A 14,012-nucleotide genomic window follows, 5' to 3' on the forward strand; every position below is an offset into this window, starting at 1 on the left:
GGGCAACGTACGTGTAATCAGCAAAGAAAGATTTCAAAAAGCATATCAGAATTTTGTAGTATATTTTTTTTATGAGGAACTATTTCCTAAACCGGACTATATTAAGCTGCTACAGCAAGTAACGACACATAGCCACTCTCGTCATCGTGAATGAAGGCTATAATTCATTTCTCCCCTTTTATTAGCCAGATAGGAACTGTAATTACACTAATCCAATTGGTCACTTGAACAACCAATTGAGATCTTAACCAAGATAGGAAGCCTTTAATTATAACTTCTTTTTTTCAGCTTTCCTGTTGGTCCAATCCACCTGTACATAGCTTTCACTTCTTTGTTTACACTTATACATGTCTTGGCAGTTGGAACCATTTTATTACAGCAGATTAAGGTGAGTTTTTCAGATTGCCAACAAAAGTAAAGTTTGTTTTATTTAACGACGCCACTAGAGCACATTGATTTTTTTATCTTATCATCGGCTATTGGACGTCAAACATATAGTCATTCTGACACTGTTGTTTAGAGGAAACCCGCTGTCGCCACATAGGCTACTCTTTTACGACAGACAGCAAGGGATCTTTTATTTGCGCTTCCCACAGGCAGGATAGCACAAACCATGGCCTTTGTTGAACCAGTTATGGATCACTGGTCGGTGCAAGTGGTTTTACACCTACCCATTGAGCCTTGCGGAGCACTCACTCAGGGTTTGGAGTCGGTATCTGGAATAAAAATCCTATGCCTCGACTGGGATCCGAACCCAGTACCTACCAGCCTGTAGACCGATGACCTAACCACGACGCCATCGAGGCCGGTAGATTGCCAACTAGCAGATATCTAACCAGATAAGAAGACAAGATACTAAGTAAGAATATTATATTAGTAATTAATAGACAACCAACTATACTATTTCCCTGGGGGTCCTGGGAGGAAATGGGAGGCACCCCGATTAATAATATTAGAGCTAGCAAACCACACTGCCTAATGAAAATTACCTACTACCAAAAATTACCATGTGAAGCATCAGGCTTTTTAAACCAATACCTACACTATAAGGGAAATTCCCTTCAAATTAGATAGCTAGGATAGTTTAATCCTACCACCCCTTCCTTGCATTCAAATGTGCAATTCAAGGAGGGAGGGGGATGGGAGGCTCTGGTCAGCCATTGGATAATTACATTAGGGACCTAGGACAATATGAACAACCATAACACAATAAATAGGTACACAGATATACAGTATGCGCACACGCAACATTCTATATAGGATGCATTGACTAATGATAACAATGCATCAGCCCAAAAATAAAAAAATAATGGCCCAGCACGTGCTCCAATAAGGAGTCGCACAAAAGAAAACCGGCTCCAAGTACACAAATGTATGGCACCCGGAGGAAGCTGGACAAAAGAACACTGGCTTCCTCCATCCAACCCCCAAAAATCCTTGCTGCTGGTATGGACTTCTTGGGCACTTGGAATCGGAAGAGGATGACACAACGACCACACCACCGACGGAAACCCCTGGTACACCAAAAAGCGCCTTTGCCTCTCCCGATATATACACAATTGCTCGAGTCTCCCCTGGGTTGTCATGCCACGATCAGAAGAGATCAGGCCCTTTCTAAAGGCCCTATGGACAACCTAGGGAGACACCTCATCATCCGCAATCTTAACTACGAGCTACTCTCGGCCTGCTAAAATCCAAACTTATACGTAGCTCCCTACCATTCACCTTTAGAACGACCATCAAAATTACGCCAAACTTCCTTCATTACAATGCGCACCATTTCTCTTTGGCTTAATCCTACGGGACATTCCAAATTACATAGCACCATACCACCTCCCGCATGTTACCAACTACGGTTGGACTGCTGGTGCTCCCTTGCACCTGCCAGTGCAGGCGGTCCCTCCTTCACCTCCCCAACCTCTTCCTGTCCTGGACGGAGGAACCGGCCGAGGCCGGTACTTGTGCCCAGGACATGCGTGCGCTACAACAGCTTGCTCCGAATGTGCACGTTAACCTTTTTGGCATTGGCATTAGTAACGACACGGCGTGCGCTACAACAGCTTGCTCTGAATGTGCACGTAAACCCTATGACCTGACCTCAGTAACGACACACAATCTGAACAGATCAGGCCCGTTTAAGGGCCCCTTTGGGCAACCTAGGGAGACATGTCAACACCAACTAGGTCCATTTAACGAGTTACTCTCGGTGCACTAATCTTCCAAAACTACAAGTAGCTCCATATTTTTCCTTTTGGCTGACCGTTCAAAATTGCGCCTAATCTCCTTCACAAAACTGCGCACCCTTTCTCTTTGGCTTAATCCTTCGGGACATTCCAAATTCCATAGCACCATACCAACCTCCGCCTGTTATCGGCCCCTGTCGGATTGCTGGTGCTCACTTGCACCTGCCAGTGCAGGCGGTCCCCCTTCCTACCAACCCCACACCTTTCCTGTCCTGGACGTGCCCATGACAGGCGTGCGCTACAACAGCCTGTTCTGAATGTGCACGTTAAACTCTTTGACCTGACCTGGGGCCATGTTCCCGAAGCTGTCGGTCGTTATGTCCTAGCGACGTCGCAAAAGTACATTAACGACACCATAACGATACGTTGAGCGACAGTTAGTCGAACGTGCAGTTACAGTATCGTTATACTGTCGTTGGAAGCATGTCGTAACATGGGAAATCCCTGTTTCGTTTGGTACAGAGGCGCGAAATAGATACCAAACGCATCTCAGAAATGAAATTTTATATGACCTATTATATTATATTGAGTTTTTATCGTACTTCTAGGCCGCTTTTAGTGGCTAAGTTAAATATGATAAAAGTCATATTGCGTACTTATATATACTCTTCAAAAAAAGAAACGCAAAAGGGTACAAATGGGTTATAACTCCGATTTTATGTTTCCTACCGGTTCATGCTTTGTGAATATAAGGTCATTGCATGTCCCAAACACATTCCCACGGTACCATTCGATAAAAGGCAGCTACTGTACAATAAAGTTCCAAAATGTGAATATTCGCAAAAACGCAGCCACGTGCAAACCATGTCACCACTGCACGTGCGTTGTCTGCACGTGCAACATGAACACCGACAGTATAAAAGTGCAGGGTGTTCGCTTGCCTGGCCTCTGTATCTGGCCGACAGTTGACAATCCAGGACATGCCACGTCTCAGTGAACCGCAGAGAAACAATGCCATCGGCCGACTAGACGCAGGCGAATCCAGAACGGCCGTTGCCAGGGCATTCCATGTGTCCCCAAGCACCATATCCAGACTGTGGGACCGTTACCAGCAACATGGATCAACACGTGACCTCCCTAGATCCGGTCGACCACGGGTCACTACCCCCGGGCAGGACCGCTACATCCGGGTACGCCACCTTCGGGAACGATTGACTACTGCCACCTCCACAGCCGCAGCAATACCAGGTTTGCGCAGGATATCCGACCAGACCGTACGGAACCGCCTACGTGAGGTAGGAATTCGTGCCAGACGTCCAGTTCGAGGTGTCATCTTAACACCACAACACCGTCGACTCCGACTGCAGTGGTGCCAGATTCATCGACAATGGCCTCAACTGCGATGGAGACAGGTGTGGTTCAGTGACGAGTTCCGATTTCTGCTCCGACGTCATGATGGAAGATGTCGCGTGTATAGGCGTCGTGGTGAACGTTATGCGGCAAACTGCGTGCAGGAAGTGGACAGATTCGGCGGGGGTAGTGTCATGGTGTGGGCAGCCATCTCACACACTGGCAGAACTGACCTGGTCCACGTGCAGGGCAACCTGAATGCACAGGGCTACATTGACCAGATCCTCCGGCCACACATCGTTCCAGTTATGGCCAACGCCAACGCAGTGTTCCAACATGACAACGCCAGGCCTCACACAGCACGTCTCACAACGGCTTTCCTACAGAACAACAACATTAATGTCCTTCCTTGGCCATCGATATCACCGGATGTGAACCCAATTGAGCATCTATGGGACGAGTTGGACCGACGCCTCCGACAGCGACAACCACAGCCCCAGACCCTGCCCGAGCTGGCAGCAGCCTTGCAGGCCGAGTGGGCCACCATCCCCCGGGACGTCATCCGTACTCTGGTTGCTTCAATGGGCAGGCGGTGCCAGGCAGTTATCAACACACGCGGAGGCCACACCCGGTATTGACTCCAGATGACCTTGACCTTGGTGGTGTGTCCTATCACTTACTCACAATGGACTAGAGTGAACTGTGAACAATCCTGCAACATTTGGTAATTATCGGACTCACCATTCAATAATTAAATCAATTCTCCAAATGTTACGACAATGTGGTTTTGCGTTTCTTCTTTTGAAGAGTATATAAAGAAAGAAAGAAATGTTTTATTTAACGACGCACTCAACACATTTTATTTACGATTATATGACGTCAGACATATGGTTAAGGACAACACAGGTATTGAGAGAGGAAACCCGCTGTCGCCACTCCATGGGCTACTCTTTTCGATTAGCAGCAATGAATCTTTTATATGCACCATCCCACAGACAGAGTAGTACATACCACATATACCAGTCGTGGTGCACTGGCTGGAACGAGAAATAACCAAATGGGCCCACCGACGGGGATCGATCCCAGACCGACCACGCATCGAGCGAGCGCTAGACCACTTGGCTACGTCCCACCCCTATTTCATATGATTTATCACAATTGCATTTTTATATGTGACTGACCAACAAAGACTTGCAGTGGAAAAGAAACGTCTAGAAGTTGAAAAATGTCGCTTAGCTGTAGAAAAACAAAAACTGGCCGCAATAGAAAGGTTTATCTCTGTGAAACAAGGAGGAGCTTTATCATGTCTATTGTAATCTTGATTCGTTACCACAATGTACATGCTACATATTTAGACAAATCCTAGCTACTCCATCTCTTCGCAATTGATCGTCTCTAGCATCGTTGACTTCGTGATCTACCACCTTACCTAGTACGTCACTTGTGCCACCAATAACGTCATTTGGGGATCTGGGATCAAGATATCTTTGCAAATGTTCTCAAGAAGAGCAGTTGCAACGATGACAAGGACACATCGCTCTAGAATAAACATCATGTATCCTCCCGACTTATGTAGGCAGCGCCATCTTGATTTCCACACACCAAATGCTCTCTCGCAGGAGCTTCTAGTGGTTTTGTGGGCTCTGTAGTGTGCTCTTTCTTGTCGTGATGCCGGCTGCAAGAGCGGAGTCATTAGCAATGGTCTAATAGGGTATCCTGAATCCCCTAATAACATACCGCAATCAACTTGACCATTCTCAAACAATTCCGCAATTCCACTATTTCTCCATATCAGTGCATCATGTGTTGCACCAGGCCATTTTGTCACGATGTTCAAGAAAACACCATTAGCTGACACTATGCACTGAACGTTGATAGCATGGTATCCTTTGTGGCTGACATACAAGTGTTCGTCACGAGAAGGGCCTTGCACTGGGATGAGAGTTCCATCTAAGGCCCCGAGAACGTTGGGGAAATTTGCCAATTTAAAGAAATCTTCTTTTGTGTTTCTCATTTCAGCATCCGTGTAAGGGAATTTTACATGTACATTCTGCAATAGACTTTGAAACTGCGTGTATGCACCTAGAAACGGAGTACTGGCTAATACCATGTACATCACATGTTACTGCCTGAAAACGTCCTGTAGCATAATAACGTAGGGCTGCTACAATTTGTATCGACACCGGTAACGCACCACTTCTGCGCGTCTGTCTCTCGAGATCCATTTGCAATGTATTGCATAGATACAATATTCCTCTCCTATCCATTCTGTATCGGTCTTGTAATTCATTGTCATCCATGTAATCAAGAGGATCATGTCTATCCCTGAAGGCTCTTGGCACTGTCTGTCTTCTTCTATAAGGGCCAATCCTTAGTATTACAACCATCGCAGTTGTCATTGTGCAGGATGTCGAATGTTGACACCGAATTGTACGATTAAAACAATATTCCGTTTTTTTCATGCTCAAATACGACAAACATTTTACTTTACGACACTCTAACAACAGGGTAGGAGCTGTTGTTAATATAACGATATTGCTAGTAACCGACAGCCGGATCGACACTTTCTGGCACATCATATGTTCCTCCACGACGCCTTAACGATGTCGTTATGTACAACGATAGCTTCGTGAACATGGCCCCTGACCAGTAACGACACGACAAATGGCGGTGTGTTGCCTTACATTAGCCTGACGGGCTTCCTCTAAGACAACAATAGGTCCTATCTGACATCCAATAGCTGATGATGAATACATCAGTATTTTCTAGTAAATTAGCCTGACGGGCTTCCTCTAAGACAACAATAGGTCCTATCTGACATCCAATAGCTGATGATGAATACATCAGTATTTTCTAGTAAATTAGCCTGACGGGCTTCCTCTAAGACAACAATAGGTCCTATCTGACATCCAATAGCTGATGATGAATACATCAGTATTTTCTAGTAAATTAGCCTGACGGGCTTCCTCTAAGACAACAATAGGTCCTATCTGACATCCAATAGCTGATGATGAATACATCAGTATTTTCTAGTAAATTACAGTAAGGTCGTAAAAGATAATAAACTTTAACTGTTTAACTGATATTAACTCCATTGATAAAGATAACAACGTGTCCTCACCGCAGCGGCCGCTGACTTGTCGTCCCAGTCGAGTGCCCAGGGGACCCACGTGGGCTTGGAGTCGACCGCGGCGTCCAGATAGTGTTGTTCTCCCGTTGCCTTGTACAGCCACACCGCCGCCAGTGACAGCTCGTCCTTATACCCGCTCGAGCTGAAACGGCACGTAGGACTGTCGAAATTATAGGGAATCTACACGAAATTCAAGTTAGCAAAAAGCGAAAAAAAAAATCATTTACAAATTACGGCGTGTCGAATTATTGGGTTAATTCGAGTAAATAACCGCAACAAAACAAGACACAAATGTCGGCACGAAGCATAAGGATAGTGCTCTAAATAAGATTACCTTATGTCGAACGTGAATCAATGGCAATTTTCGATTATTTCAAACATCGAGACAAAAGGCTAGTACACAGTATAAACATTGGCATGTTCATCCTCAAAGTGGAGTCGAGTTTAGAAACATCATGTCGAAGTTAAACGGATCAATGTTCATTTATTTTTTCTAAGTATGACTTGAAAATAGTTCCAGTGTCAGTTACATTACTGATGATACGTCTGTTTTATATAATTATCCAGCATAAAACAACGATGATATTGAAACGTCTATTTTGTATAACTATCTAGCATAGTACAACAGTGAAACAACTGTTTTGAATAAGTATTAACTAGCATAAAAAATGATACTACGACTATTTGTACAACTATCTACAGTCCGTCCCATCCTCCTACAACATTTTGTTTTCTGGTAAATAATTTTAGTTTAATTTGACGTAAGAAGAAAAGTAAACGTTTTTTTTTAAATAACCATAAAAAACAAAAAAAACTAATTATTTTTGTGTGCAATTAAACAAAACCAATCGGCTCAGAAATAAATAACTTGTAGTAAATTCCATAGTATAAAAAAAGACATTCCCTGTGGGAAGGACTAAAGTATATAAACCGTAACAGCAGTGTTGCGTCATGGTCCACTACACACTGATAGATGTAGGATAAATGAACCTATAGGTTACCCATAAGCCGTGTGTGCTTGTGGCACACTGACACTGTATATGCCCGTGTTCCTGACAGCGAAATCATACAGCGTCCTCGCCGCCGTCAGAAGTCGAGCAGAGTAGACCGAGTCTGTAACAAACAAGGAAGGAATTGTTATATGTATTTACAAGCCTTGTGCTTGGAACATGTATGGGGTACCTGTAAAAAAAAGTACTAAAATTTTGTGCGAAACTAGGGGTGTTGCAGAAACATCTGGTTATACCGAAAATGAGCCATGAAAGGTACCATTTTCTGCAGTTAATACTTTGAGGTAGGGGTTGTAGTACTGATATTTATGGGTCACAGTTTGGTTGATATATTGCATATAGTGTTTTTAAACGCAAACGTTAACATGGTCGCCTATGGGATTTGAATTGGTATAGTCCAACCTATAGCACATATTCAGTGCATAATAAAAAAGATTATGATTTTTGTGATTTAATTAAATTAAACTACACTATTTGATTAATTAGCCGTCACTCGGCCATGCAAGTTCACAATGACCTTGACCTTGACAATAATTACTGTACATAGCTCTGAATGGAGTTTGAACAAAAATTAGCAGAGGAAAAGTTGGTTTTGGCCTATAATTCATACTATACAGATTTGAATGTTCTTATTTACATGGTGTTTGACTTGCCATATACAACTGCTCTTAAATATGTTAATATATCTAGGCAGTCTGAACTTAGATTTTAATAGCAATTTATTTTTATATTAAAAATAACATGTGCCAATATTGGGATAATGTCTTTAACTTCTATAAACATAGTTAATGTTTCATGTGTGTACTTCTGATAGCTTAACTTTTTAAAGACCTTGATTTTTATTGTCCTTTTGGCATATTTATAGGGTGCTAAGTCATATTTTAGACAAATTTGTAGTTTTAGGGGAAACATTTTTTTACTTTGAAGAATTTTTTTACCAAAGCCATAATTAAATTTTTTGTCACTATTGTGCCTTCTGTTCTCATTTATACATAACAATAAGCTTGTTAAACATATCTTTAGGTCTCCAGATCAACTCTTTTTTAAAAATAATCACTTAGTTTGCTCCCATGAAGTGTATTTTAAGTGTATACTAGATTTGGAACCAATTTTTCCAGATTTGATTATCTACCTTGGTGTAATTTGATGATTTATTTTATTGTTAATGCTGTATTATCCAATGTTAATAGCTAAATGATATGCTGGATTACAGATTGTAGGAATACATCCAATATACATTATGTATTGATCTGAATTAGAAAATAATGCAATAAAATAGATGTTCGGGTAATTATGTCACTTAAAAACAGGTTTTTTTAGTAATGAATCAAAAATAAATATGCGAAAGCTGCATGATAATTCCAGATATAACAAATTTTTAAAACCTCCAACTACAGTAGGGTATACATAAAATATAGTCAGGAATATTGGTGGCTGCCAATGGTTTTGATGGTCCAATTTGAAAATCTGCATAGCTGATGGATTTGAAATTCCCGCACATGGTAACTTGAAGATGCCCACACTCAGCATACAGGATTTTCTTCCAACAGTGATGTGCAGGACATTAAGTCATTACTTCATACAGATGCAGTCATGTTGGTTTTTCCTTCCTCAGACATTGTATGTTTTTTAATACTGATATTTCTTTGATGTGCCTATTGAGGTCTTCATAATCTAGGGGTCAGTCAAGTACATGTGTTTCAATGGAATAAGTTTAAGGAGTTGAGGTACTCTGAATAGCCATGCTGTCTCTACATATATAGCTGAGCACACACACACATCTGACAATAAATATCTTCAGGAGTATTATTTAAAAAAAAAATATTTTTTCAAATATGACATATTGCATTTGTACAAAACTGTACAAAATACATGTGTTTTGTGAGGTGTACATTAAATTAGGTTGCACTGTAGAAACAACAGTTTCAGTGAGGTTGTCAGTTTATGTCAGAAGACACCAGATCCTGGTTGTCATAAAAACACATGATTCACCACCTTTTGAAACATGTATGTTATCAGTATAGGTTGCACTATACCAATTAATTTCCGGCTGGGTGTACCGAACTTTTGATAGAGAAGTTAACACCACAAGTCCTGTGATTGGTTATAAATGTGAGTGTGTTGGTTGTAAAAAAAATTAGTTTCATCTGGGCTAAAAATGTATGCAATTTTATTTGATGTAGTACCACCGTGTCAAGTAGCCTTGTGCTTGGAACATGTATGGGGTACCTGTAAAAAAAAGTACTAAAATTGTGTGCGAAACTAGGGGTGTTGCAGAAACATCTGGTTATACCGAAAATGAGCCATGAAAGGTACCATTTTCTGCAGTTAATACTTTGAGGTAGGGGTTGTAGTACTGATATTTTATGGGTCACAGTTTGGTTGATATATTGCATATAGTGTTTTTAAACGCAAACGTTAACATGGTCGCCTATGGGATTTGAATTGGTATAGTCCAACCAGAAAAGCGCTTGTGTAAGGTGCGATAGGTCATAAGATTGATTCCTGTAGGCCGACGCTTTTGACATTGGACAATATAAAAATTTTCTCCGGTTTAGTTGTGATTTGTTTATTGGCAGGAAGCAGACCTACAAAATAACTTTTCGCCCTTACATGTGATGATAAATGGACAGAAAACGCATAAGCGTTGGAAGCGCGTGAGGGCAGAATATGCGTCGTAGTTACATGACACAGTAATAATTGTCTCCAAACCTCACAGATAGCCAGCACTCTCGAAGTGGTCAAGCTCATGGATACCCACAAGAGACAAGCACCCTTCGCGGTTGGAGGCAAGGACTGTGATGTGGAGTGGGATGGCAAAAGAAGTTCAAAGATAGGATAAGGAGCCAAATTAGGAAGCACTGAGTTGGACTTGAAAGGTTAGAAGAAAAAAGGCAGTCACGAGTCGGGTAAAAAATTGTCAACAGCTCACGTTTAAACCAATATTCTACTTGGCATTTGTTATGTCTTAATGTCGACAGCTCACGTTTAAACCAATATGTCTTACCCTTTTTAAACCCCACCCTTTCTCTAAATCTATGTATCTGTATCTAAAAGAAAGACATGTTGAGAAGTGGACAATAACTATCAACAACATAGTGTGCACCTTTTGTTTTGAATGCAATAGCTCCAGCTGCCATCGCGGCAGCAGTGTTTCCGGCTACGTCACTTCCGGGATTGGATGTAGTAACACTGTAAGCGGGCCGTGGCATTGTCATGTCCTGTGGTCTGGTCCATACAGCGTGGTCATGTTCAATGTCGCCAACCTGAATATACAATGAAATATTCAAATTGCTGTTGAGATATGACATGCGCTATGTATTTCATACGAATGTGTAAAATGTGGTTTCATTAATGAAATTCTGTGCTATTTCTTGGATTAAAGCAGAAGAACAAAAGGCATGCGCAGTTGTGGCTTTGAGAACATTATTTGAAACAATAAAAATTTACCTGTACAAAGAAATTTATTTTAAGTTGTCCGACACTTACAGCTAAGATTAACATTGATCATCTGAGTTGTTGAACTAAGACGCTTTAGGAAGCAGTCAGGTCATGTATATATAAAGCTACGTCCACACTCTAAATACATTATAACTGGTATTAGCACAATCCACCTTTAAGCGCTGAATGTTTATACAGAAGGTTTATAAGCATTGGACCAGATCTTTATTGCGTTTCATTTTAACTTCATTTTCGTGCTTATGTCGAACTGAGGTTCAAGTACGCTGTCTTGGGCACACGATGCACGTGAGTTGGTTTACCACAGCAGGGGTTAATGGTAATGTTTAGAGACAAGTCGGTGCAGTGGACATACACCTACCAAATAAGCTGTCAAACTCTGAGTGGGAGCTGGTTCTGCGGTGCGTACCCGGTACCAGTCGGTGTCAATTGCTTAACCACTACACAACCTAGGCTGGTGGGCCAGATCTATTTCGCTCACCTGTACATAGAAGACCTGAGTGGCTGAGTTCCAACACTTGAGGAAGTAGTCCAGTGGCCACTTGATACAATCAAACATGTACTCCGTCTGACCGGAAGTGCTGTAGGCATCCGGCCACATGATCAGGCTCCACGCCAGTCGGGTCACAGACGCCGCCATTGGAAGCGTGAACTTGATCGTGTCGCCAGCTACAAAACGAATGTGTGTTAGAACTCGTAAACTGGCTCCAGTAGCACACTGAGCAAGCAGTTGCGTTTAACGCTGGTGGGTTTTGCTTGGCGAAAGCGCATTTGAACCTCAATTGGAAAATTGAGTAAATGAGGTGAATAGCAAACAGATTCCCAATTGTGTAGGGGGAGGGAGAGGTGGTAGACAGATTTTACGTATTAACGTGTATTCATATTAGCATTACTACCCAACAGCTATATAGGGTTCCAAAGAAATCAATACGCATTTTTACACCGATTACTAATATTGTGAATAGAATAATGGAAATAAATGGAAAACGTTTTTCAGGCCAGCTCTTTTTGCCAGAATGTTGCTATGTTTTTCCCCCGAATGCGAACATTTGCTCCATCACTGGTGTGGGGTGGATTGACCCCGACCACACTCATCGTGTACGTTCATGCTAGCAAAAGGAATCATTTTAATTAATTAAAAGCACTTCTAACCTGTATAATTTGAACTCTACTTCATAATATACACCGATGTTTACCGTCATACCAGCCGCCAGTAAGATCTAATTCTACGTCACTTCCGTCTGTGAGTGCGGAATGATTTCTCCAGGGAACTCTGTTATTGGCTGGCAGGTGACCTGACCTCTGCGCTTCATAGAACAGAATAGAGAGCTCCAAGAGTCGTGAGAAGTTGTACGTTGACGGCTCGTCTAAGGAAGGTAAATAAAACCAAGACATAAATTCAGCTGATGGAAATAAACAGCACTGCAGATATGAGAGAAGGAGCTGATAAATATTCACGAATCTTCGTGACGACCAGTAAAATATATTTCGTGTTCTAATCATTATATCCAAGTTAAATCAGTATAAATATATTTCGTGTTCTAATCATTATATCCAAGTTAAATCAGTATAAATATATTTCGTGTTCTAATCATTATATCCAAGTTAAATCAGTATAAATATATTTCGTGTTCTAATCATTATATCCAAGTTAAATCAGTATAAATAAAATAAGCTTAGCTAAAAGGAAACAACTAAACATATGATGAAAAGCAATTAATAAAGAATATATATGACGAAAAATAAAATATATTTATTGCTCTAATTATGATGCCAGAATCATTTTGAAGAAAACAAACTAGACATCATTAAGAAGAGAATCGGCTAATATAGACTCATTATAACGAAATTAAGTATAATTACTGTCCACGGCTTGTTTCATACAGTTTATATCGCGCCCAACTGCCACTCTTGACGCATTATATTTACCCCGACACACAGACAGACATATGGACAGATGGAAATCCCAAAGTGTTATTTTATGTAAAAATAAAATAAAAACTATTTAAAATTGGAAATATGAAGAATTGAATGTTAAAAGGTACAAGACAGGGTTTACCATTGAACAATAAAATTGTTTAATACATGTAAACCACAACACGTGTTACCATTAGCAACTGCTGTGAACACGAATGAAACAAAATCTTCAATGTACAGTGGCTGCCATATTGGATGTATAAAATTAGGAAAAAACCCACCCCAGGAATGGTAAAATGTCATCAAGCTGATTCTTCATATTTTATGGTCTCAAACATCATTAAATAAATTTAATAAAATAAATAAATAAATAAACCTTTCAACTTCACCCATAAAAGCCCGTTTGGCTGGTGGACTATTTACATTTGCTATCATTATTATAACAGTTACGTATTTATAATGTACACAACGATGTTCTGTCTGTACCTGGAGTAGGTGTGGTGTGCGAGGGTGATGTTGACATGTCCTTTACGTTTGTCGTGTCTGTAGTCGTCTTTGGGTCAGTGACTGCTGACGTGCTGGCAGTGGTTGGTAACGAAGATGGGGACTGCGTCGTTTCAGTCTCATCGCCTGATACTGATGTCCCTCGCATGGTTGTAGTGGTCAACAGTGGAGTAGTGAAATATGCTGTTGTCATGGTGATTTTATCCGGTACTGTTTTACTTGGTGACGTAAGCAGGTCAGTGCAGCCTATTGTCGTAAATTTCAGCGTCATATGAATGTGGCTTTTATCGAGTTTTCGGCTGTTTCCTACAGATGCGACAAAACCGAAACACAGCTGCGCACCGACGTTTAGTTTATTTTTGTATGCCCTGCTAGTGACAAGAAGTTCAGTGACGTCATCAGATACATCTCTTTGTGACAGAATGTTGATGTCCCACATCTGAAGAAAAAAAAATGTCA

General features: G+C 41.2%; 1 protein-coding gene across 1 annotated transcript in view; it reads right to left on the reverse strand.

The window, feature by feature from the left end:
• Positions 1 to 13,638, reverse strand: part of LOC121391359 (endoglucanase A-like) — a 24,415-nt gene extending 10,777 nt beyond the window's left edge. Inside the window, exons 1-6 of the mRNA XM_041523017.1 lie at positions 13,536 to 13,638; positions 12,329 to 12,499; positions 11,614 to 11,801; positions 10,780 to 10,939; positions 7,665 to 7,776; positions 6,655 to 6,805 (exon numbers count right to left, since the gene is read on the reverse strand). Of these exons, the coding sequence (XP_041378951.1) occupies positions 6,655 to 6,805; positions 7,665 to 7,776; positions 10,780 to 10,939; positions 11,614 to 11,801; positions 12,329 to 12,499; positions 13,536 to 13,572 (819 nt within the window). The 5' untranslated portion in view covers positions 13,573 to 13,638. The remainder of the gene's footprint in view (positions 1 to 6,654; positions 6,806 to 7,664; positions 7,777 to 10,779; positions 10,940 to 11,613; positions 11,802 to 12,328; positions 12,500 to 13,535) is intronic.
• Positions 13,639 to 14,012: the final 374 nt, after the last annotated feature.

Source organism: Gigantopelta aegis, unplaced genomic scaffold (genome assembly GCF_016097555.1).
Source record: "Gigantopelta aegis isolate Gae_Host unplaced genomic scaffold, Gae_host_genome ctg2214_pilon_pilon:::fragment_1, whole genome shotgun sequence".
Lineage (NCBI taxonomy): Eukaryota > Metazoa > Mollusca > Gastropoda > Neomphalida > Peltospiridae > Gigantopelta > Gigantopelta aegis.